Source organism: Balaenoptera ricei, chromosome 5, assembly GCF_028023285.1.
Source record: "Balaenoptera ricei isolate mBalRic1 chromosome 5, mBalRic1.hap2, whole genome shotgun sequence".
NCBI lineage: Eukaryota > Metazoa > Chordata > Mammalia > Artiodactyla > Balaenopteridae > Balaenoptera > Balaenoptera ricei.
The window spans coordinates 14,722,821-14,750,561 of record NC_082643.1 but is presented as its reverse complement, the minus strand read 5'-3'; the positions used below and the strand labels follow the sequence as shown (position 1 = coordinate 14,750,561).

The 27,741-nt window shown below is 36.9% G+C and overlaps 1 protein-coding gene across 4 annotated transcripts in view; it reads right to left on the bottom strand.

Annotated features, from left to right (window-relative positions):
- PDLIM5 (PDZ and LIM domain 5) overlaps nucleotides 1-27,741 on the bottom strand; it is a 209,853-nt gene that overhangs the window by 52,051 nt on the left and 130,061 nt on the right. For all 4 annotated transcript variants that reach the window (XM_059922428.1, XM_059922431.1, XM_059922429.1 and 1 more), the window contains one exon: nucleotides 937-1,124. In XM_059922428.1, coding sequence (XP_059778411.1) covers nucleotides 937-1,124 — 188 coding nt within the window. The remainder of the gene's footprint in view (nucleotides 1-936; nucleotides 1,125-27,741) is intronic.

The window sequence follows — 27,741 nt, the reverse complement described above, 5'->3', positions numbered from 1 at the left end:
TCTTAGGAGAGGTACTTTCGTCCTATAACCATAACCTTCATTCATGTTGGGAGAAGCATTTAGTCTCCTTCCATTTTGCAGATCAGAAAACTGAGGGTCGGGCTTCCCTGGTGGCGCAGTGGTTAAGAATCCTCCTGCCAATGCAGGGGACACAGATTTGATCCCTGGTCCGGGAAGATCCCACATGCTGCGGAGCAACTCAGCCCGTGCGCCAAAACTACTGAGCCTGCGAGCCACAACTACTGAAGCCCTCACGCCTAGAGCCCATGCTCCACAACAAGAGAAGCCACGGCAGTGAGAAGCCTGTGCACCGCCATGAAGAGTAGCCCCCGCTCACCGTAACTAGACAAAGCCCATGCGCGCAGCAATGAAGACCCCACACAGCCAAAAATAAATAAATAAAATAAATGAAAAAAAAAAAAGAAAAGAAAACTGAGGGTCAAGGTTAAGTGACTTCATTTAAAGCTATTTATCTGTAGAAGTGAATGAAAACTCAGGTTTCCAGATGGAGCCCAAGGACAGGAAGTGAAAGACCTTTCTTCAATAATTGTTTGACGGCAACAAGTGCTTCTGTTGTTATTTTGTATACATGATCAAAACTAAAATGCTGTATTTCCAAGGCTAACCTTCCAACAACATGGTTTGTTAATAAGACCCCAAATTTACAATTGACCCCATGCCTCCTGGGTAATCTAGGAAACCAGGAAACGCTCTCAATTCTATAATTATAAATAGCAAGTGGCAATTGTGTCAAACACACACAGAGAATGTTTATGAGACACTTCAGAGAGGAAAATAGCTGTACCTACTCTTCCCAGTCCTTTGTAAATCTTAGTTGAGAATGGGTTTCACCAGTGAATTCTATCATATATCCCAGAACACATTTTCATAATTACACTTAAATGCAAAAAGCAAGAGATTTCTTGGGCGTAGTACCTGCTTGGTTGGGCCGTTGCCAGCTTGGTGACTTGATGCCGCCGGTGGACCCTAGAGGCTTGAAGGCGGCAGCAGTGGTGAGCCCGGCCACCCCTGGTCTGGCCGAGCCTGGGCTTCCCGGCCCCTCGGGCGTGCTCCCGGCTGCAGCTGCGGAGGCGGCCGGCGGCTGGGAGGGCTCCTGGGCGCTGCTGCAGAGAAAAGAAGGAAGCATTTTTGGTGACGCGGTAGCGATCTGACTCAGCAATGATTCGTTCTTTCCTCAATTTATTAAATCTCTAAGGAAAACAAAAATACATATATACACTACCAAATGTAAAATAGCTAGCTAGAGGAAAGCAGCCGCATAGCACAGGGAGGTCAGCTCGGTGCTTTGTGACCTAGAGGGGTGGGATAGGGAGGGTGGGAGGGAGGGAGACGCACGTGGGAAGAGATATGGGGATATATGTATATGTACAACTGATTCACTTTGTTATAAAGCAGAAACTAACACACCATTGTAAAGCAATTATACTCCAATAAAGATGTTAAAAAAAACTAATTAATTAACTGTTATTTTAAAAAGAAAAACTCTAATACCATGACTGAGGGGCTGCCTTTTTTTAAAACAGAAAAAAAGAAAAAGGGAAGGAAAGGAGTCAGACTGCAGTTCTTTCAATGCTTTGGAAATTCTCTTTAAAAAGTTCTACCATGAGAAATTCGGCACTGAAAAACTTATACAGCCAATCCTTTTAAATAAGAAGCTGATTTCCTCTATCTCAACGTTTCAGAAGGGTCATCTAGATTAAAACAATTAATTACTGGAGACTCCCTGATAATTTTTATGAAATGGCACAGATGCTGTTTTCCTCTTTTCCACATCCTTCTAGTATTTTATGAACCAAGTTTCCCTGACGTCTTACCAGTCACTCTTTTCACTCACACACTCTGTCACTCATTCATGCAATAAATACTTAAGCACCTACTATGTTCCAGACATTGTGTTGCACAGTGGTGAACAAAAGACAACATCCACCGCCTAACGCAACATCCAGTGTTCTGTGTTCAGGATTACAGGAAAACAAGAAACAAGTCTGCCATTGTCTTCTTTCAATCTGAGCTATTTGCTTAACAGGTGAAACAGGTGGTTCCAGTTTGATTTAGAAGATCATATGGCTTTTATTATCCCAGTCATTTGTTATTTATACTTATATATCATCATTTCAAAAAAATAATTTTAGGTAGTTCAAATAATAAAATACGCTCTTTGGAATGATGCAATACTGTAAGTTTCTCTCAAGTGAAGTATAATAATAGTAACAACAATAATACATACATCCTACTAACTTTTCAAGAGAAATTTAGCTTCCGCTTGCTACAAATTCCATGCACAGAAACTCAGTTCCTTCAATACCTGAAATCAACAGCTATAGAGGAATAGATCAATAACGACAGGATACTATATAAATGACTTTAGTAAAATAAATACCCTTAATTATACTGTCAGGTTGAAATTTCAAGGCAATTTCAAATGCAATCATGCCCACTCTACTACCAAATGACCCAGATTACCTAATTTTCCCAATGCCTCTTTAAGCCTGGGTAACACCTAACAGAGCAGGCCTGAGGCTGCAGGAAGGCCTGCTGCAAGGTTGCCCTTTGACTGGCTTTTGGCAACTTGGCTGGTAAATAGTTCCCTACGGTCATATAAAAGTCTCTCCAAAAGATAAACAGTGGCTCATTGTGCCTAAACTATATCAACAATGTGGTTTATGCTAAACACCTGCTTTCCTTCTGAGAGTCTGGCGTTTTGGTATGAACAAGGCACAACGTGCCTACATGACAAGCCCCAATTAAATATGTCTTAGGTACTTAGTTTCTAGAGAGCTTCTCTGGTAGAGAACACTTTGCACGTCTTCTCATAACTCACTGCTCTAGGAATCCACACATCCTGTATGACCTCACTGGGAGAGGACTTTTGGAAACTTGAGCCTCCTTTCTTCTGGACTTGGTCCTATGCACCTTTCTCCTTGCTGATTCTGCTTTGTATTCTTTCACCGTAATAACTCTCAGTCAGGAGTACTACGATGGACTAAGTTCTGTCAAGTCCTCTAGTGAGTCATCACACCTTGGGGTGGGTTCTGGGCACCTCTGACACTAAATAGTTCTGAAAAATTATATTAGAGCTATTTTAACTTTCTTGAAATATTGTTCCCTATTACTGTCCTCTCAAATTCAGGTGTAGTAGAGACATCACCTTCTTCCAACATTTCTAATCAGTTTAATGAAAAACTCACATCTGATGATGTTGAAACATACTATACTATGAAAAAATTAAGCACTTTAATAATTTTTATCATAAATAAAAAGTGAAAGACGGCTTACTTAATGGGAGTGCTGAACACAATTATCAGTAATGATGACACACTAAATAATATTAATAGAAACAGGGTTTAAATGTTTTGGTTAGTCCTTATAAAAGATTTGTGAGGGACAGATCATTTTACTTCTCTAAGCCTCAGTTACCTAAACTTTAAATGGGGATAATGCTTTGCTCATAAGAATTCCAGGGACTTAATTAAGATATTTATGTACAAAGTACTTAACCATACTCTAGGATACAGAATATGAGCTTAACATATGAAAAAGATAATTAATGTATTCAAATAATAAAGACTTATTTTCAATATTTTTACACATTACAAACAAATTATTTTTGAAAGTAATAGAGAAGTATAGACCATTTTAATTCTAGGGTTAATTACTCATGAGGATTTGAAAAAAAAAAAAAACAACTAATAATCCATATAGCCACAATTCTGAAAAGAGAATTTATGACCAAGCAATACTAGAATTTACAGATGAAACACATAATCTGAAAATAATAATAAAACCCAAATCATCATTTAATGTGTAATAACCTGAAACAGTTAACATTTAATTACAGGAGAGTTGCCAACTTACTTAGAAGAAAGTGACCAGGACAACAGGAAATCAATGCCAAGCCTGGTGAAGTTAGGTTGAGGGAACTGGTTAATTGGCCCATGGTATGAAAGAAACTCAGAAGAAGTATAAGACTAATGCTCAAATATCTGACATGTGGATTCACTCTATATTGCTACGCTCTGTTTGCTGAAGGTTGAGTCGAATCTATGGTGAGATAGACTAGGTTCAATAAAAGTAAGTACTTCCTAATATGAAAAATCATCCAAAGGAAACAACACTTTCCATGAGAGGTTTGTTTCCAGAAGGCACTTAACAAAAGGTGGAGATGCTGTAGACCAGATCTAACCATTTAGAGAGTGGAGGACTAAGTTACACGTCAGCCTGACATTTGAAGCCTTCTAAGATAGAGCTACAATCTATCTGTTCAGTCGTATCTCCTACCACTTTGCTACACAAACTATATTCTTGCCATAGCTCCTCTCTGTCCACAACTCTACATCTTTTCCAGGCTCTACATGGAAGGTGCTCCCCCCACTCTCCCTCTGCACCTGTCCAAATCTTACCCATAATTAGCAATAGGAGTAGTAGCACAATAATACCCATCATGCATTGTGTACTGTGCTAAGCAATTAACATATTTTATTTAATCACTCAATCTTCTAGAAGTAAAGACACTCCTTGCTTCAGTGCATGGCAGATATTAACTGCATGGCATAAAGCTACATTTCAATTTGTAATAGCCACAGTTTTTCTTAATTAATAGTAACTTCTTTATGTATCTTGTCTCCTCTACTACATTATAAACTATTTGAGGTTGGTGCATTTATTGTGACCTTGATATGTTACTTAAACTTGGTAAATTTCCTCATTTGTGAAATGAGATTAAAATACTACTTTTAGGAACACTCCTACACTGTTGGTAGGAATGTAAATACGGAGAACAGTACGGAGGCTCCTACAAACAGTTACCATATGATCTAGCAATCCCACTCCCGGGCATATATCTGGAAAAGACGAAAACTCTAAAGATACGTGCACCCCAATGTTCACAGCAGCACTATTTACAATAGCCAAGACATAGAAGAAACCTATGTGTCCATCGACAGATGAATAGATAAAATATGTGGTGTATACATACATACATACACACACACACATTGGAATATTACTCAGCCATAAAAAGAATGAAATATTAGGTTTTATCTAGACAATCTCATATTGGAATATATGATGTATAGGTCTCTAAAAATCCCATGTCTTTTTTTCCAATTTTTAACGTTAGCTACTATTTAAAGAAAATACATAAACATTAGGTATCGTGTACTAAAGATTAAAAAATTAGTAAAGCCACTGGCTATGTAATTTTATATTTGGGAAAAAAATGTTATCAGTAATCACTAACAGCAAAATATTTCAAATTGATGACTAATTTATTAATATAATATGTCATGAATACTTAGATTGGTATCTTATTTCTGAAGTAATGACTCATATATATTTTTTTCTAAATTTAAATTGTTTAAGGTATATCTAAATTCTAAACAAAATTAAAATGCTTTCTGAAAGATTCTAGTGAGGAAATCAGAGCAAATCCATAAATACTGTTGGCTAATACCACAGAAGCTAACAATCAAATATGGTTATTTTCACTAGTCTGCCAAATAAACAAGCACTGAAATAAAATGTTAAATTAATATGACTTCCATCTAAAGAATACCAAAGATTCTGTTTCATATTTAAAAAACTGAAAATGGAGAAAAACATACTGAGAGAGCAAAGGCTTCTTTTCAAAACTGAGTTAACGAGGACAAAAGAAAAACGAAGGGAAGTTAACTTTCAGTGTCAGCAACCTGATTTATCTTGAGTTTACATTCTTTTCCCACATTTGTTTAACTATTACAACAAATCAATTTCAGCTGCAGATTGGGAACAGAAATTTCAAGTCTATTTTCAAAGGAAAATCTCTGTTAAAAGAATAATCTCGAGGTAACTTTTATTCTAATTACACATTTAATTTTTTTTAAAAAGCCAGCTGTACATTGCAGGTTTAATTATCAGTGTTTAAACTACACAGTTTTTAGCTAAAGTTTTATAAAAATTGATATACATAGATTCTGAAGTAGTAGGAAAGGAGTATTTCTGGAAGGTCATAATTATAAACAACTTTTAATTTCAACAGAATTCTCCTGTCAGAACTCTATGAAAGGACCTAGATGTATAGAGCAGTCATGAGTCTCCTTTGTTCCAGAATCCTATTTACAAGAAAATTTTTTGTATGTTCCTAAGCAAAATTCTTTAACTTAGACGTTTTGTATCAAAATTCAACATGTTAAATATACTATAATGGAAAGACACAATTCTGGTATTATACTACACTTTATTATAATTTTAAAGATTACTGTTATAACCCAACCGCTCTTTTGGTACTCCTCTCAATGAAGTGGCAAGGTCTCCTCAGGAAACCCTGCACTCCAGCTTTGCAGAATGCCAACTAGCTTACCTTGTTGAGAACCGTTTTCCTTTCCCAAATATCGAAACATATCTAGTTTGTGCCTATTGCTGTTAATAAAAAGTAATGTAAATGACTACTAACACTTCCTCTGGAAGTGGGTGCATGGATAAATATTCAGTTAGTCCATAAGTACAGGCACACCTTTTTTTCAAAAACAGAAAGTTTATTTAAACAATAAGACACCTGACTTGAAGGAAAAACTATCTAGGATTCATTTCTTTTAAGAGTAAATTTTCCTGCTTACAGATTGCCTGACATGTAACAACTACATACAAAAAAGTTATAAAACTGTCCTCAGTTTTACAATGATAAATGAAAACCATTAAAATTCTCCAATCAAACAAGGTATGCCAGGATTTTTATGTTGTTCTTTTTCTGTTAAAACAGGGAGAACAAAATAACTTACTGGAATATAAAGCTAAAAGCTGAATAAGCATGGTACTAACGGAGAAAGGGGGTATTTTCTCATAATCAGCATTTTTCCCCATCCCATCTCCATTTGATGTCAATCAATGTTTAGAGCATTCCATTAGGTTCTCAAAGGAACCTTTTATTCCAAGGGTAGTTAGTAACCTGTCTTTGTACAGCCCTGACAATGTAATATTTCTGCTCATTTAACAATCACAATTCCACAAATATAAAATAATTTCGGGTATATTTTTTCTTAGAGCAAAATGTACAATGACCTCTTGTACATTTTACTGTTTGTCCTCCTGTTTAAACATCTCCCTTAAAAGTAATCCAGAATTATACAGGGACACCTCATTTTATTGCACTTTACTGTGCTTTGCACACACTGAACTTTTTTTTTTTTTTTACAACTTGAAGGTTTGTGGCAACCCTGCATCAAGCAAGTCTACTGGCATCATTTTTCCAAAAGCATTTGCTGCTAACTTTGTGTCTCTGTGCCATATTTTGGTAATCCTCACAGTATTTCAAACATTTTCCATTATTATTACATTTGTTATGGCGATCTGTGATCAGTGATCTTTGATGTTACTACTGCAAAAAGATTAAGACTCACTGCAGGCTCAGATGATGGTTAGCATTTTTCAGCAATAAAATATTTTTAAATTAAGGTGTATACATTAACTTTAGACATAATGCTATTGCACACTTAACAGAATACAATATAGTGTGAACATAACTTTTATATAAATGTACTGGGAAACCAAAAAATTTGTGACTCACTTTATTGCATTATTTACCTTATTGCAATGGTTTGGAACCACACCCGTAATATCTCCGAGGTATGCTTGTAATTAAGCATATTGAGAACATCCATAACAGTGGGTAGGACACAAACACATGATCAACAGGCAGCCTGTGTCATATCATGCTTTTACAAATTATAGTCATAGTTGTACCCTCTGTCATTAATTTTATGTTCTGTCAGAAATAATGTAGTCATTTCATTAAGATTATACCTTTAGTAAACACTTAAGATATTTTTATTTTTATGTTATACCTAATAATTTTAGCAAAATTGTTAAGTTTAGGAGAAAAATTCATTTTTGTGTTTCAGTATTTCCCAGATAGGGAGAAAATTAAGTTGTCTGCCCACATAAAACCTTCATATCTATGAGCTATAAGATAGTAGCCAATCAAAACCAATTATTTTATTATTCTTTTTCATTTTTTCAAAAGGTATAAAGGTATGTTTTATTAAACATTTAACTCTTCTCATATAGCAACATCCAAGCAACAAAAAACAGGGTTCTAAAAAAAAAAAAAAAAAGGGTTCTACTCTAAGTTAAATACTTGTACTATTACTCGTAATTTCATACCAAATATCAAATGTGCTAATAAAAGATGTCACAAAGGATTAAAAGGCAAGTTAATAATCATACAAAATAACATGCTTGTGCATTATCACTGCATTGAAATTACAGTTAATTTAAAACTGGACGCAAATCAGCTCTCGGATTTTCTCATCTGGGCTGTTAATATGACGCTTCAGTGTTAGAGAAAGCAGTACCTTCCACAGCAAACCACCCCTTGTGACATCTGCTCTCCCAGTACCTGGTTGTCTTAACATGGACAGAGCCAGTTGATTTCCTCGAGGGCTTGAGATACGAAAAAGCTAAAGGCTTGGAAACAGGGCTGATGCAAAATGCATCCAGGAGTGAGTGATGTTTTTCAGGACTGGAGAGCCTGGCGAGCATTCAGAAAGAGTTTTGAGTTGATAAATCACACTACCAAGCGCAGAAAGTATGCAGTTTTTACAGTTTATGATTTGAAACATTTCCAGAGAAAGAGAGAGATAGGGACAGAGACAGAGGGAACAAAGAAGTAGAAAGAGGATGAAGAGAAAAGTCTATTATGTTATTCTACTCATTAACACAGAATTGATTAAATTTTCACCAAAACTGATCAAGGCAATCTTTTGGAAAGCATTTAAAGCTATGAAGACGACTATGACTTACGTAAAAACAAAACCCCACAACAATAAAAAGGTTTTACTATTTTTATAGGAGAAAGGGATATTAGAATAGTTAGGCTTCAGATCAACCTCAAACATAACCAGGTAAAACCAACAGAAACTTAATATACCTATTTATACTTGATTCTGTTTCAGATATGAAGATTAAAAATGATAAAAAGTCATAAGGCACACAACATGCAACAATCCTCACAACTGAGAAGTATCATAGATAAATGGTGGTAATGAAAAGAGATAAAAGGATAATTTAAAGAAAAATCAGTAATGAACACTGTGGGATATATCCGCAACCTAGAAAAAATGTCCCCAATACAATTCAGATCTCATAATAGGGCTGTGACTATTTCAAATGGGTAAGTTTTCTCGGAGGTGAGTTGTAAGACAGTGAAAAGCGCTGGGTTCACACGCGACGCACATTGTACACGTAGCTCTACCTGGTTTTTGCAGCAAGCACAGCAGACACCGTAGCGGCTGCGTTGCTCAGAACGGCAGCGCTATATCTAGCAGGAGAAGACAAGGCAGACAAGTTTCGAGACCCTTCCAAAGAACCTGTCGCCACATTTCTTGTGGAGCTGCTGAAATTGATCAGTAGAGAAAGAGAAACAGAGGAGAGGAACAAAAAGGAACGTGAGAAGAGGTAGCATAATAAAGATAAGATAGCAGCCATGCTCTATTAATATTTAGATTTTATAGAGGTGTGACATGTCACAAGTGTAAAAGGAGCTTGGGTCCTTTATTTACTGTTGCTAGGATTTCTCTCAGAAATTAAAATCTGACACAGAATCCTCCATAAAACTGATGTTCTGAACACACAAACTTTCTTTGAATGTTTTTAAGTTCACTGTCTCTAATCCTATTTCAAATGAAATCAGTATAACAACACACATTTGAAGACTGATTTGTCAACAACTAAGTAGAAACTAAATCCAAACATGTACTGTGAATTTCCATAAGCAGAGAAAGAAGGAAGGTTATGTTAATTTTTTCAAAAAAGTCTCTACATAAAGAGTATTACCTTAGAGACGATACACACCCAGAGCCTCACATTTTAACGAGACCTGTGTTTTCAAGAGAAGCAGGTACAACCGGCTGCCTCTTCAAAAGCAGCTATGTGTATTAATATGGACAAGAAATAACTTTAAAATACTGAGAGTAAAACTATTTGCGGAGGGCAAGCACCTTCGTAAAATAAACAGTAGTTACAGTGAATATGACTAAAAGATCACCTTCTCTGCTGACACTCTGCATTTCTATTTTCAGTTAGCCCTGTAAAGATTCAAAAATGCTGGTATGAAATTTTATCTTCAGAATTCTTATTACTTAAAATAATAATTAGTTTCCTTTAGTCTTTTAGAAAAGGTCGTACACCTAGACAGGACTTAACATTCCATCATTAGGACTGTAATGATTTTCAAGTCTGGTTATCAAATTGGAATTTGAGAATTTCTTTTTTATTAAGTAAAAAGAAAGTCTAAAATGCATGGGGTGAAACGTGTGTCTCCTTCATTTATGAGCGCAACTTCTTAATGAACATCCTCACTACACTACGATCACCTTTTCCAAAAATTTGGTGACAATGGCCACCTCCAAAACAAAGTAATTATGTACCAAACTCAACCCAGGCTAATGAGAGCTCAGATGTCTAAAACAGTGAGGGTTGACATACGTCTCTTCTCCCTGTCAGAAGAATCTGATAATCCATTATTCCTAGTTCCACTGGCTATAATTTTACAAACCATTAGAAGACAAATTTAAAAAACAGTGGCAAGCCATTAAATACATACACACACACACACACACACACACACACACACACAGAATTGTTTAAGTATAATTTTTTGGTAAGTCTATAATTTAACTGAACTCTATGGCTATGTTTTAACTGTTGTGAATGGCTGGAAAATAAAGAATGGGGGCTAAGAAAGAGAAAAGAAAGATGTTATCAGTGGCAGAGCAGGGGAATATGAGTGTCATGCCAAGTGGAAGAATAAAGTTATCAATGACTCAACTTTGAGTTTCTCAATTACTCTGCATCTTTGAGGCAATGGCTACTATTTGAGGGAAGTAATGGTGAATAATGACGAGAAACTGAAATCTATAAAAAAGTCAGCTAAAAAAATAAATCAGCTAAATTATCCCTCTTCTGTAAGAAGAAAAGGAAACTAATGAATTTCTTTTATCATATTGTATCACAAATAATAATATAAAAAGACTCAGTATCAGCAGAGTCCAGCAAAATCTCATAAGAAGAATTAACCAGAATACCTTTAGAATATCTGGGCAACTGGAACACATAATCTCTATCACTCTTTTTTTAGAGGGGAATGCTCTAATTCAGTAAAGCAGACTTATGTCAAACTTAAGGAAGCTGACTTTCCAAATCACAGTGAATAAACAAAAGGCACAGATTTCCTGACTCTAAAACTTGGAATCTAAACAAAAAATTAAAAATATAAAAGCAGTGTAAAGCAGTGTTCCAAGGCTGAGGCCAAGCTTTGTCTATATATTAGTGATGTCAGTTCTGTAATCTATGATCACTTTTTCCTTTTTAGTCAAACAGTTTTAGTATTTTAATTTCACCACCAGCATTAAAATTCAGACATACCAAGAGGAAAAAACTCTACCTAGAATACGTAGTTACTTTAGAAAGTGTGGCTACTTGGCTACCAATATGTAAAACCTGAGGAGTTGCAGGTGGGTGAGGTCCACTCTTAGGTAGATCTTCCAGAGAACTGTCAAACCTGAGTTTTCAGAAGTAAAAATAAAGGCAGAGGAAATATTAATGAAAAGTATAGACATTTATCATGTACACTACCTTAAAAGTACATTGGTCCCATTTTGGAATACTGCCAGATTTTTTTTTTTAACTTCATATCTGCATAAGATTAAAACTAATACCAAACACCCTCACCATCACCAAATACGGGCTGTTTTTTCCCCTAATTTTTTAACATGGCGACTTTCATGTGATGAAAGATCATGCTTACAGGGGAAGAAAGGTGGATGGGAATTTCCATCACTGACTATGTATTTTGCATGCTTCAGGGAAACTTAGGCTCCAAGAAATTAATTAAATTGCCCAATATCATATACTTAGTAAGACTCAGATGGAATTTAAAGCAAGCCTACCTGTACTATTTCCACTACGTTATGCTTTCCAGCATCTTGTGGGGCTGAATAGTGCAATACACAGAAGCAACTAGGAATTTCCCTTCAAGTCAGAATGATGTATGTGCAGATCTGATATTATATGGATATTGTTTATCTTGATGTAAAGAAAGTATTTTATCTAGTCACACAACAAATATTTACATGCAATTGTGTTGTTTGAATATTATTCACTTTGTTCTTCTGATGTCTCTACCATTTTTTGTTTTGAATGCCAGAATTAAATTTTAGAACTATTACCAGGTAAAGAAAAGATGAAAAATTCAGTGTTAGGTCTGAAAGAAGAAAGCACCAAGTATAACACTTTGGCAAGAAGAAAATAAACAGGAAAAATACAAAATTACCCATTATTTTTTAAAAAGCCTGTGGATAAAAAATAGAATGGGTCAGTCATGTCATTTTCAAATGGAAAATGTAGCACTAAGATAAAGAAATAGAAAAGAAGAGGTTATATTCCCATTTTTTATTTAGCGTTGGTCATACCTTTACCAGAGTGTTGAAAAAAATGTAGACAACTTAAGAAAAATGTCAAGGTAGAAGTAAAACATCATTTAAGAGGCAGAGTAACAAAACTTAAACAAATAAGAAATATAAGTGCTATAACAGGGGTCAGCAAACTGTGGCTCTCAGGTCAGTCAGCCTGCTTCCTATCTTTGTATGGCCTGGGAACTAAGAATGGCTTTCATATTTTTAAGTGTTTTTTTAAAAAATTAATTAATTAATTTTTTATTTTTGGCTGCGTTGGGTCTTTGTTGCTGCGTGTGGGCTTTCTCTAGTTGCGGTGAGCAGGGGCTACTCTTCGTTGCGGTGCGCGGGCTTCTCATTGCGGTGGCTCCTCTTGTTGCGGAGCACGGGCTCTAGGAGCGTGGGCTTCAGCAGTTGTGGCACGTGGGCTCTAGAGCGCAGGCTCAGTAGTTGTGGTGCATGGGGCTCAGTTGCTCCGCGGCATGTGGGATCTCCCCAGATCAGGGATCGAACCCGTGTCCCCTGCCTTGGCAGGCAGATTCTTAACCACTGCACCACCAGGGAAGTCCCTTAAGTGGTTTTGAGGTTTTTTTTTTTAGTTTATTTTATTATTTTTGGCTGTGCTGGGTCTTCGTTTCTGTGTGAGAGCTTTCTCTAGTTGCGGCGAGCGGGGGCCACTCTTCATCGTGGTGCGCGGGCCTCTCACTGTCGCGGTCTCTCTTGTTGCGGAGCACAGGCTCCAGACGCGCAGGCTCAGTAATTGTGGCTCACGGGCCCAGTTGCTCCGCGGCATGTGGGATCTTCCCAGACCAGGGCTCGAACCCGTGTCCCCTGCATTAGCAGGCAGATTCTCAACCACTGCGCCACCAGGGAAGCCCCCCTTAAGTGGTTTTAAAAAAATAAAGGGGAGAATATTTCGTGACACATAAAAATCTGTATTAAATTGAAATTTCAGCATCCATAAATGAATTTTATAGAACAGAGCCAGGTTTGTTCACTAACATATGTCTATGGCTACTTTCATAAAACATGGAAAGTTGAGTAGTTGCAACAGACCATATGACCCACAAAATGTATTATATTTACTATCTGGCTTTTTTACAGAAAAAGTTTGCTGACTCCTGTCACAGAGAATAATGTTTCCATACAGCAACCAGAGTGAACTTTTAACACACAAATCTGATCCTGTCTGGTTCTTAGATACTTCCAGCACTGCTCTAAGGACAGCTGTGATGCTGGACTCCCTACTCGCCAGCCTTTCTTACGGAGCTTTCTCTTTGGCTTGCTCCAGTCTAACTGGTCTTCCATCTCTTCTTAAACAGGCCAAACTTCTTCCCACCTCAAGGCCTCTGCGGAGTCTATTCTCACTTTCTATACCCACCTCTCTGCCACACCTTTACTATGCTAATTCTTAAGTATCCTTCTGGCCTCAGTTTAAATATCACCTCCTCAGGGAGGCTTCCCTGATTCCCCACCTTAAGGTTGCCTACGTCATATACTTTCATACTACCCTGTACTTTTCCTTCACAGAATTTGTTATTATTATAATTATACAATTTGTGTGTTTATTTGTTTGAATCTGGACTCCCTCGCTAGAGTAGAGGCTCTCTGAGGTCAGGGACAGTTATGTTTACTGGTATAACAAAGTGCTTACCATACAGTAAACAACAAGTATTTGTTGAATAAATGCATGAAAGAAATTTATTGTTTTCAAATACAAACTCACTCAAAATATACACGTATTTCTCAGAACATATTTGTACCTTCTAGAGACTGCTTCCCAATTCAGGTGAAACAGGTATTACTGCTTAAGAATTGATAGGAGATCAACCTCAAAGAAGTGACTAGAACTCCAAAAATACCTTTTAAAATATCCTTTAAAATATAAAGAAGTATCAGTATCTTGGAAAAAAGAAAATAGAGTTATAAAGAATTATCAATACCTATATATTAATATATAATGAGGACAGGTAAGAAAAAAGAGTGAATTGGAGAAGTTGAGTTTTCCAACACCTCCACGAACTAGGTTGACTGGAAAAATGAATGCCACTTCAGAATAAAGTTCATATAATTCACGAGATACCTTTGAAAGCCAGATCTCCAAGTTTCCAAACAAATGCACTTGGGAGGTTTCCCATGTGTTACACACACACTGATTACCTATTCCTTTGCTTAGCCAATACTAGACTTAAGAAAATCTAAAATTACCTCATTTAATATGGAACAGACATCAATATCTATTCTCATTGTCATTCCCTAATATTTATTCTTTTTAGGGTTGGAAGAAGCTCTGATTAATAGCACCTCTGCAGCAGCCAGACTTTCTGCTTTGTCTGGTACTTGAGTTTCCATTTCTCACCAGAGAGAGGTATGAAGACTTCCCAGATACATCTGGAGACTTGGGCTTGCAGCCTTTTGGCCTGCTTTTCTTAGGAAAAATGAACAAAAAGCTATTTGTGCATTATCTCCCTCTGCAGTTGTGCCTTTCTTGGCATAATCTCCGCACTGAGTCACTGTACGCTTTTCAGAGGGGAAATCGGGGACCCATGTTAGCTATCTGCCCAGGCAAAGCAGGCGTGAGGCTGCCCACCTTATTAACTTACCAACCTGACCATCCTGGGGGACCAGCAAGAGGAACTCTCTTTCTATCCACCAGTCCTGACAACTGTCAAAGAGCCACAATCTTATGCTGTGGACTCTGACTCCTCCCTTTTTCTCAGGGGCCTCAATTAATCAATCTCTGTTTCTCTCACTTCTTCCAGTTTTCCACTGCAGGCTTTATGCAAAGCATCCCCATTCAAAAACGCTATAGTTTCTCTTAAAACAACAGCAACAACAAAAGTACCTTCACCTTCTATTTTCCCACTCACCTTAACATTCAAACTCTGTGAAATAACCGTTTACTCACGTAGTCTCCATTTCCTCACCTGCCTGCCCCTCGTCCACTGCCTCACTGGGGCTCACTCCCCAACTCCTAGAAAGCCATATCCTTGCTGAGGTTACAAATGACCTCTCTGGGGCTAAATTCAATTGACAATTTGCATTCCTCATTTTCTTTTTATTGTGGTAAAAAACACAACATAAAATTTATCATCTTAGCTATAATGAAAAACAATCTGAAAAAGAGTATGTACAACTGAATCACTTTGTTGTACAGCTGAAACTTGAACACAACATTGTAAATCAACTATAATTCAATTAAAAAAAAACTTACCATCTTCACCATTTTTAAATGTACAGTTCAGTAGTGTTAAGTATAGTCACTGTTGTGAAACAGATCTCCAGAACTTTTTCATCTTGCAAATCTGAAACTCTATACCCATTAAATAACAACTCCCCTTCCCTCCTTCCCCCAGCTCCCGGTAACCACCATCCTGCTTTCTGTTTCTATGAAGCTGACCACTGTAGATACCTCACACAGGTGGGAACATACTGTTTCGCCTTTTGGGGTTCATTCCTCATCTCACTTAGTCTCAGCATAGGACCCAATTGACAACGCCTTCTCTTCTTCCGTCTTCTGTTCCCTGACCCTATCTCTACACTTGCCTGTTTCTAGTACTATTTCACTGGCTATTCCTGGTGGCAGGATGTTAAAACGCAGCATCAGTAATAGGATTTCAAAATGTTAATTTGGCTCATCCATATTTTGATGGAATGACATCCAAACTATGTAAGGATAAATTCTTCACAAGGGCTAAGCTTGAAAAAGAACGCAGAAACTCTCCTTTGCAGTATGAAAACTTCAAGTCTCCAACTACAAATGTCAGTGCCTCCTCACTTTCCATATCGATGTCACAAAATAATCAAATAAAGTGACTTATTACATCCCTACATGGCAGGTTTTCAATAAGAGAAATTCAGAAATCTTAAAATATGTATTTTATAGCAGGTAAAGGAGGAAAATGACAACAGATTGTTGTTGGTATTTTCACTCTTCCACAAAGCAAACATTCACAGAATAATATTGCTAAGCAGAAAGTGGAATATACCAGGATCGTGGCTGTATTTTGTGCTTTTGGGGTTCACTGGTATAGCAAAGCTATTTATTTTAACCAAGGAAACTACTTGCCGTCAGGGAAAATGGGTATCTTCCACTGGCTTCCTGACAATAAATATGGTGAGTGCATTCACTTGTAACTACAATCTCCCCTCTGGAAAATTAAAAAAACTAAACCTCAGTGGGAAATTTCTGATGCTCTTAATCACAAGCTAAATTTACTAATTAACTCCAACAGGCTTTGTTTCCTTAGCAGCCTAAAAACATTATTTGAGCCTGCTAATTCTACAGGTATTATAAATGGCATCTTGAAGAGAATATAAAAATCAGCAAGTAGGTGCCTCCTTGATTTGCACATAGAGGGGCCGAGGGGACTAAGTGTCAGAGGTTAAAAGAAGATTATGAAGTGAATAATAATATCACCCAAAATGAGGTTTATTTTTTGTGAGAGCAAAAGAAAAGGACTGGCTCAGAGAAACTTCTCTTGGAGCTTTCTAATTTACCGATGCAAAGAAAAGAGGGAAACCTAAAGGGAGATCCTGAAGGAACTGGAACTTATTTGTTATGGGGAAAGAATTTGCTCTTTGTCGTTATATCCCATTTTCTTCAGCGCCTTTCAAACTCCGCCTTAGCTTTCACACATTTCTCTGCTCTTGCCTTCCCGTAATGGATCTAACGTTATTAAATGTCCAGTCTTAATATGATGTGAACTCTTTAGTTATCTATACTATTCCTTGATCTCTTCAGAGAAAATGTAGTATGGGGTCTAAAGATAAGATAGGTAAAGAATGAGCATATATTTATACTATGTCTATAAAAAATACCAACATAATATAAAGATTTTAAGGTGTAATACCAACTTAAAAATCACTTGTAACAATCCCCTGATAAAAGTACGAGTCCCTCAGTGACAGCAGCGTGCTTACCACCAACCTTAGCTCCTCTCACTGTGTGTCATCAATTTCATCACTGGATCATTCCTATTAGTGATTTCAGTGATTTCTACTAGTTGGGAATAGCTTCTTCTATGGGGCAAAACCCTGCCATTTTCTAGTAGTAATGTAATCTTAACATTACAAAAAGAATTAATATATGATAAAAGTATTTTTCCAAATTCAGATTAAAAGGATGTATTATTCAACAGTGTTGAGTCAATCTGTTACCGATTTGAAAATATAAATAAATCTGTCTGAATGCCTAGTGTTCAACAGTCACCACTGTGAGTCCTTGGAGAAGCCACGTGTCTTGAGAAAGCTGCCACAGCACCCCATGCCCAGCGAGAATGTCCTTCCAACGTTAGAGAACAAAAGCCAAGGGCCACATGCTCTCTGGCTAAATATTCTGGATCACACGTCCTGAGCTCTCCCATTCAACCACTCATCGCATCCACTCATTCGCTCAGCAACAAAATATTTGAAGTCCCACTTTATGCCAGGCATATTGCCCACTTGAAGCTCCTCTCACGAAGCTTACAGTCTAGTGTCCACTTCCCTCTAACAGACCATGAGGATCAATCCCATCATACTTTCCATCCCTGTCTACCTGCCACAACCAAAAGTACAGACCCCTTGAGTCATCCATCACCTCCTGAACTCTTATTTCTTTAGTGTTTTGTGTATCTCCTAATCTGATCCATTTTCCATCCCTCTCAGCCCTCACAAACCCTCTACACCACTCTATACCTTCCTTGTAGTCCCTTCACACAGAAGTCCCTTTTCTCTCAACTGCATATGTTTATAAACCTGGAGATAGATTTCCTTCCATTACTGTTTCTGACACCCTCAATCATCTTTGATCCTGCAAAATGCCAAGTCCTTGGAGGCCCGTGTCACCAGACTACACCCCTGACTCAGTACCCAGTCACTGACTTGCCTCGATCGCGCCCACCGTTTGCTTGAGCCCCCGGCTCACTGTCTTCCTCTTTACCCGAGTCAACAATCCTTCTTGATGACCTCAGTGTTCTCATGCTGAATCACTGAATGACCGGACTGCTAAATTCTTTGACTTCTTCACTTCAAGGATAATCCCTCTACAGTTAAGTCTTAGGCCTGGAATACCCTAGCCACGCATTCCAACATTCATAACCTTTGCGTTTTCGTCAACAAGTATAACATGTCTAAAATCTGGATTTTAAGCCCCTTTGTTCCTCACTCACTCACTCCTCTACCTCTTGATGCCGTTAGCTTTTTTACTGTACTGAAGCGACTCATCAATTTCACTGACTCTTACCAACTGAGTTAATTCTTACCAAACTCACTGACTCAGCAATCTTCCATTATCCATCACCAATCTCCCCCACCCACGATTCCTACACTCCTGTTAGTTCTTCCTCTAAAATATAAACCCGTCCAATTCTCTGCATCTCTGTTAGGAACTGCATGGCCTAAGCCACTACCATCTCTTGCCTGAAATAAGAAAATACACAGAACTAGTCTCCTGCTTCCATTATTTCTCCCTTAAAATCAAGTTTCCATAGCATTCAGAGTGATCTTTGAAAAACATACATCAGATGTTACTTCCACGATTAAAATCCTCTATCTGGCTTCCTATTTAACTGAGGTAAGAATCTAAACCCCTTAACACGACCTACAAGGCAGTAAGTGATCTGCCCCCTGACTACTTCTTCACTCAATTGCCTATCACTCTCCACTGCCATCTCTGAGGCCTGAGACTGAGGGAGAATGTTTGTCGAAGAAGACATAGCTGTGGATTCAGGTCAAGGAACTAGCTCATATTATCAGCGAAAAACAAGCACTCATATAACTGCCTCTGACCCAAAGACAGCTTAAATGTCCCATGATGTTTCAGTTGATTTTCTTGGGATTATCTATATAATTGTCAGAGATTAATGCCAAAGTTTAAACACAATATGCCACATGAGCGTTTACTAGCACAGAACAGAACTATGACTTGCCTTATAATTTTAGAGGCCATGTGACATGGCAAACTCATATTGGGTTCATTTTCTTCTAAAACCCCTAGTTTTTCAAGTATTTGTTTTTGTTAACCTTATCCCAACCCCAGCCCTGCATATGCCCCAGAAGAGCAATGACGTGATCCAAAGTGCACACAACCATATGAAACTTCTTTCATTTTTTTAAAACTAGATTTGGTCCATTTTCCTACACGCCCAACATATTTTTGAAGGAGGATCTGGTTATGAAGCATGAATGGTATACCTCCCTGCTTCGTGTCACCCACAAATTTAGGCAGCAAGCCGTAGAGGTCCTCATCCAAGGCGCTGATTCATCTTTAAACAACAGCCTTTGGTTAAACTCCTTCAATCTGTTATGAATCTAAACACTTGATAATCATTAGCCTCATTTGATTATTAAATTAAATGGGATCTTAAAAGTTTTTCTTCGATAATCTGTTAAAATTAACATTTCCTCCAATCTATCCAAAATGTGTTAGTTGGGTGATTTGTTTCTTGAGAACTTACTTCTCGGTCCTGGCAATCCTGCCCTCCTTTTCTCAGTGCTCACTAGCTGGCTTTTAAGAACGCCTTCTAGACTTTTTTTCAGGCGACCTCAAGTTCCAACTAGTTTATAGTTTAGAAGCTGACCTTTTTCCTTTTTGAAAATCAGCACTATATTTCCTGTTCCCAGTCTTCCACTTTCTTACCCATTCTCCAGACTTAAAAAAAAAAATTGTGTTACTTAGCAAATCTCATCTGTAAGTTCTCTAAATACTTACGCTATAAATCATTGAGAAAAAAGAGACCACAGGGAGCTCATTAAGAATAACTTTCTACCTGGGGCTTCAATTTCCTGCAGAAGGTAGACAAACTTAAACTTCTTCAGTATTTATCTCTGGGTTTGAGTGACTTTTGTTTGCTTGTTAAGATCTTTCAACAACCAGCATTTATTATTTTAATAATAATCCTTGACAACATTCCTTTTTTTTTTTTTTAACTTTTTTTATCTCTTGAATTAACGTTGCCTGGTTGTTTTTATCTTTTACACTTAAATGACTGTTATGTGTATGTATATTTTCTTAGCATGCATGTGGTACTGCTTCAATATCCCTGCTAGTATCACTGCTAAGAGATTTGCTGATTTTAACAAGAGATATTTGATTCCATTGCTGTAAGCAAAGGATAAGTTTGAGTACACCAAGTTTGTTTAAAAGTTTCACTTCTTTGTATTCAAATCTTATGTTCACCCATTATCTAAACAGTGATATACAACTGCCTGAAGCCATTAGAATCTTTCAGAAATTTATCCTCAAATATTTTTCATATCCACGAATTACGAGGATATTTACGAGCATACTGGGATAAATAAAGTATGTGAAAAGATAAAATACATAGGTACCACTAACTCAAAAATTAATGAGGTGTTATCCTCGCTTTAACATATTCTTCTGTTCAAAGAAATGAATACAGACTCTTCAGAAGTAATTGATTATGTGAACCTGGGAGATGAATGCCTGTATCTAAGTTGGACAAAGAAGCAGCACTCAATGTACAACTGTTAATAGATATAAAAATAGAGAAATACAAAAGAGAAAACATGGACAATTGAGACCGCTTTTAAGATTAATGTAATTTGAAAATAGAGTTCTTTACTTTGACTAAGAAGAAAATTAAGACGTCAAATGTCCATACCTGTCATATGCTTTATACTACACTATGTAATACACTATTTCAATTTTCTTTTATAAAATCATACCATCATAATAAACACACCTTCACATAAAGGTAGAAAAACTTGGGCTTCTGAAATTTTCAACATGACTGAAATATGTAAAACTGGATAATGGCAAAAGATAGAAAATTAAGCCTTCCACCATGGGGAAGACTGTCTATTATCATTACCCCTAATTAATCCTTTTAAGCTGTAATTTCTTTTGAACTAAAAAAAGTAAGCTGCAGGAGGTGTCTTCAATATTGAGTATTAGTTAAGAAAATAAGTTTCTTTTTTTTCTGGTTTAATTCAATAAAGTAATTTTGTTGTTTAATGTACCTCTCTAAAGGTGAAGAGAAAAGAATTTATTCAAACAGCATCATAAGAGAAGCACTGCTGGCCTGATAAAACTTCTAAAGAACTTAGTGCATATTCTGGACTATGAAAGTCAATTTTTGCTTTTTATGAATATTGATTTTTATGAAAAAAACTTCATAAATGCTAGTCTTCCCAGTTTAATGTGGGAAAAGTACCCAAGTAATTCCATAATTAAACAGAGAATTAAACAATTTGTGTGTGAAAATACAGAGTAGATAGGAACTAAGTTTCTCGCTTCAATCATTTTATAAGTACTTTTCCCACAAGAAACTCAAGTGTAGTAATTACTTATGTCCAATAGATGGCGACCTTTACATTATAGTCACCAAACCAGTATTAGCCTATGACAGTGTATTCCAACAGTAGAAAATGAAAGGAGATAAATTACAAATATCATATTTTGCAACAGACAATAATTATTGTTTGGTTATATACCCATTTTTTTGAACCTGTGGTCTTTTTTCCAGGTTGGTGAAATACTTTGCAGGAATGCATATGATAATATAGGCTAAGTGATTCTACCTAGCTGTAAATGTTTTATTTTTACTTTTTAAAATTAGACTATGCTGTGAAAGCCTTGGTATTCTATGTTCGGGGGCAAATCTAATTGTTAATTCTTACCTCATGAAAATATGTGAGAATATGAGCCTAGGGAATGAGTCCTGATTTCTCTGCAAAGCTTACAGAGGAGAGCTTTAGGTACTTTACTCAAATGACATGTGTCCTAATAAGGATAGGCAACACGAGTCCAGCATATTTGTGAAACAGCAATAATGAAGACATGGCAGGTCAGCAAACTGTGTTTCTTCATTCATCTATTTTATGTGGATCCTGTGAATGTCTGTGAACAAGCTAAAATGTTTAAAACCTTGCTGTAAAAAGAGTGTTTGGAAGCACTTACGTAGGTTCTGCTTTCTAAACTTTCAATGAAGGTACAAAGGTGATAAGTTTCTGTTCAAGAAGCAACTTAACATCTGTACCGATGGCCTTCAGCTGAAAATCGCGTGGACGTTAGTTGGTGCCAGTGGACAGCCGAGAAGAGGATAGTTTCTTCCCATAACTGCTTCAGTTTTGGGTAATGTAACTTGTGGCTGGAGTTTGAACTGTTTTCCAACTAAAGGGACAGGCAGTCACTGCTCCCTTGAGGACTATATTGTAAGTCTCTGAAAACTGGGAAAGCACATCATACATTATAATTCTTAATCGTAATATGTGAAAAATCAGAACCCACCATCCCTTGAACGAGAGAAAAGAAAGACTAATAAAAGTATGTTTTGATCATGATAATTTTAGGCATCTTTTTGCTAAACAAACGCTGCTTTATATTTAGACTTATTTATATAAACCTATACAAGCATAAAAAATTGGAAACTGCCTATTAGATAAATACTGTACTATAGAAAATAGAAACTGAGAAAATAGTGAGCTCAAGAAAATCACCCTTTAACTTAAAATAAATCGTACGGTGCTTGGCACAATAATATATTTTAGGTATATAAGCTTTTAAAAGACTTATCTTTAAATGAAATTTTCTATGGCATCCCATAATTCTCTATACTGGTAGGCCACATATTACTATTAGCTTTCAGTATTAATATCTAACTAATAATATGGCAGCTTTTTTTTTAAAAGATTTTTAGAAATTTCATGTAATGTCTGAAACATTTATATTAACATATTTCCATACAAATAACCCAAAGAAAGTTTAGTATTAGTTGTTTGTTTGTTTATACTGCAGGTTCTTATTAGTCATCAATTTTATACACATCAGTGTATACATGTCAATCCCAATCGCCCAATTCAGCACACCACCACCCCCACCCCACCATGGTTTTCCCCCCTTGGTGTCCATAAATTTGTTCTCTACATCTGTGTCTCAACTTCTGCCCTGCAAACCGGTTCATCTGTACCATTCTTCTAGGTTCCACACACATGTTAATATACGATATTTGTTTTTCTCTTTCTGAATTACTTCACTCTGTATGACAGTCTCTAGATCCATCCACGTCTCAACAAATGACTCAATTTCGTTCCTTTTTATGGCTGACTAATATTCCATTGTATATATGTACCACTTCTTCTTTATCCATTCGTCTGTCGATGGGCATTTAGGTTGCTTCCATGACCTGGCTATTGTAAATAGTACTGCAATGAACATTGGGGTGCATGTGTCTTTTTGAATTATGGTTTTCTCTGGGTATATGCCCAGTAGTGGGATTGCTGGGTCATATGGTAATTCTACTTTTAGTTTTTTAAGGAACCTCCATACTGTTCTCCATAGTGTCTGTATCAATTTACATTCCCACCAACAGTGCAAGAGGGGTCCCTTTTCTCCACACCCTCTCCAACATTTGTTGTTTGTAGATTTTCTGATGATGCCCATTCTAACTGGTGTGAGGTGATACCTCATTGTAGTTTTGATTTGCATTTCTCTAATGATTAGTGATGTTGAGCAGCTTTTCATGTGCCTCTTGGCCATCTGTATGTCTTCTTTGGAAAAATGTCTATTTAGGTCTTCTGCCCATTTTTGCATAGGGTTGTTTGTTTTTTTAATATTGAGCTGCATGAGCTGTTTATATATTTTGGAGATTAATCCTTTGTCCGTTGATTTGTTTGCGAATATTTTCTCCCATTCTGAGGGTTGTCTTTTGGTCTTGTTTATGGTTTCCTTTGCTGTGCAAAAGCTTTGAAGTTTCATTAGGTCCCATTTGTTTATTTTTGTTTTTACTTCCATTACTCTAGGAGATGGATCAAAAAAGATCTTGCTGTGATTTATGTCAAAGAGTGTTCTTCCTATGTTTTCCTCGAAGAGTTTTATAGTGTCCGGTCTTACATTTAGGTCTCTAATCCATTTTGAGTTTATTTTTGTGTATGGTGTTAGGGAGTGTTCTAATGCCATTCTTTTACATGTAGCTGTCCAGTTTTCCCAGCACCACTTAATGAAAAGACTGTCTTTTCTCCACTGTATATCGTTGCCTCCTTTGTCATAGATTAGCTGACCATAGGTGCGTGGGTTTATCTCTGGGCTTTCTATCTTGTTCCATTGATCTATGTTTCTGTTTTTGTGCCAGTACCATATTGTCTTGATTACTGTAGCTTTGTAGTATAGTCTGAAGTCAGGGAGTCTGATTCCTCCAGCTTCGTTTTTTTCCCTCAAGACTGCTTTGGCTATTCAGGGTCTTTTGTGTCTCCATACAAACTTTAACATGATTTTGTTCTAGTTCTGTAAAAAATGCCATTGGTAATTTGATAGGGATTGCATTGAATCTGTAGATTGCTTTGGGTGGTATAGTCATTTTCACAATATTGATTCTTCCAATCCAAGAACATGGTATATCTCTCCATCTGTTTGTATCATCTTTAATTTCCTTCATCAGTGTCTTATAGTTTTCTACATACAGGTCTTTTGTTTCCCTAGGTAGTTTATTCCTAGGTATTTTATTCTTTTTGTTGCAATAGTAAATGGGAGTGTTTCCATAATTTCTCTTTCAGATTTTTCATCATTAGTATATAGGAATACAAGAGATTTCTGTGCATGAATTTTGTATCCTGCAACTTTACCAAATTCATTGATTAGCTCTAGTAGTTTTCTGGTGGCATCATTAGGATTCTCTATGTATAGTATCATGTCATCTGCAAACAGTGACCGTTTTACTTTTTCTTCTCCAATTTGTATTCCTTTTATTTCTTTTTCTTCTCTGACTGCCATGGCTAGGACTTCCAAAACTGCTGAATAATAGTGGTGAGCGTGGACATCCTTGTCTTGTTCCTGATCTTACAGGAAATGCTTTCAGTTTTTCACCATTGAGAATGATGTTTGCTGTGGGTTTGTCGTATATGGTCTTTATTATGTTGAGGTAGGTTCCCCCTATGCCCACTTTCTGGAGAGTTTTTTGTTTTTTTGTTTTTTGTTTTTAAATAATGATGCATATTTTATTCTGATTTTCTGATTTTTTTTTTTAATAAATGTATTTATTTATTTTTGGCTGTGTTGGGTCTTCGTTTCTGTGCGAGGGCTTTCTCTAGTTGCGGCGAGCGGGGGCCACTCCTCATCGCAGTGCGCGGGCCTCTCACTATCGCGGCCTCTCATTGTGGAGCACAGACTCCAGATGCGCAGGCTCAGCAGTTGTGGCTCACGGGCCCAGTTGCTCCGCGGCATGTGGGATCCTCCCAGACCAGGGCTCGAAGCCGTGTCCTCTGCGCCAGCAGGCGGACCCTCAACCACTGCACCACCAGGGAAGCCCTGGAGAGTTTTTATCATAAATGGGTGTTGATTTTGTCAAAAGCTTTTTCTGCATCTATTGAGATGATCATATGGTTTTTATTCTTCAATTTGTTAATATGGTTCTCACACTGATTGATTTGCGTATATTGAAGAATCCTTGCATCCCTGGGATAAATCCCACTTGCTCGTGGTGTATGATCCTTTTAATGTGTTGTTGGATTCTGTTTGCTAGTATTTTGTTGAGGATTTTTGCATCTATACTCATCAGTGATATTGGTCTGTAATTTTCTTTTTTTGTAGTATCTTTGTCTGGTTTTGCTATCAGGGTGATGGTGGCCTCACAGAATGAGTTTGGGAGTGTTCCTTCCTCTGCAATTTTTTGGAAGAGTTTGAGAAGGATGGGTGTTAGCTCTTCTCTAAATGTTTGATAGAATTCACCTGTGAAGCCATCTGGTCCTGGACTTTTGTTTGTTGGAAGATTTTTGATCACAGTTTCAATTTCATTACTTGTGATTGGTCTGTTCATATTTTCTGTTTCTTCCTGGTTCAGTCTTGGAAGCTTATACCTTTCTAAGAATTTGTCCATTTCTTCCAGGTTGTCCATTTTATTGGCACAGTGTTGCTTGTAGTGGTCTCTTAGGATGCTTTGTATTTCTGCGGTGTCTGCTGTAACTTCTCCTTTTTCATTTCTAATTTTATTGATTTGAGTCCTCTCTCTCTTTTTCTTGATGAGTCTGGCTAAAGGTTTATCAATTTTGTTTATCTTCTCAAAAAACCAGCTTTTAGTTTTATTGATCTTTGCTCTTGTTTTGTTTCTATTTCATTTATTTCTGCTCTGATCTTTATGATTTCTTTCCTTCTGCTAACTTTGGGTTTTGTTTGTTCTTCTTTCTCTAGTTCCTTTAGGTGTAAGGTTAGATTGTTTACTTGAGACTTTTCTTGTTTCTTGAGGTAGGTTTGTATAGCAATAAACTTCCCTCTTAGAACTGCTTTTGCTGCATCCCATAGGTTTTGGATCGTCGTGTTTTCATTGTCATTTGTCTCTAGGTATTTTTTTATTTCCTCTTTGATTTCTTCAGTGATCTCTTGGTTATTTAGTAACGTATTGTTTAGCCTCCATGTGTTTGTGTTTTTTACGTTTTTTTCCCTGTAATTCATTTCTAATCTCATAGTGTTGTGGTCAGAAAAGATACTTGATATGATTTCAATTTTCTTAAATTTACTGAGGCTTGATTTGTGACCCAAGATGTGATCTATCCTGGAGAATGTTCCATGCGCACTTGCGAAGAACGTGTAATCTGCTGTTTTTGGATGGAATGTCCTATAAATATCAATTAAATCTATCTGGTCTGTTGTGTCATTTAAAGCTTGTGTTTCCTTACTTATTTTCATTCTGGACGATCTGTCCACTGGTGTAAGTGAGGTGTTAAAGTCCCCCACTATTACCGTGTTACTGTCGATTTCCTCTTTTATAGCTGTTAGCAGTTGCCTTCTGTATTGAAGTGCTCCTATGTTGGGTGTATATATATTTATAATTGTTATATCTTCTTCTTGGATTGCTCCCTTGATCATTATGTAGTGTCCTTCCTTGTCTCTTGTAACATTCTTTATTTTAAAGTCTATTTTATCTGATATGAGTATAGCTACTCCAGCTTTCTTTTGATTTCCATTTGCATGGAATATCTTTTTCCATCCCTTCACTTTCAGTCTGTATGTGTCCCTAGGGCTGAAGTGGGTCTCTTGTAGACAGCATATATATGGATCTTGCTTTTGTATCCATTCAGCAAGCCTGTGTCTTTTGGTCGGAGCATTTAATCCATTCACATTTAAGGTAATTATCGATATGTATGTTCCTATGACCATTTTCTTAATTCTTTTGGGTTTTTGTAGATCCTTTTCTTCTCTTGTGTTTCCCACTTAGAGAAGTTCCTTTAGCATTTTGTTGTACAGCTGGTTTGGTGGTGCTGAATTCTCTTAGCTTTTGCTTGTCTGTAAAGCTTTTGATTTTGTTCATCAAATCTGAATGAGATCCTTGCCGGGTAGAGTAATCTTGGTTGTAGGTTCTTC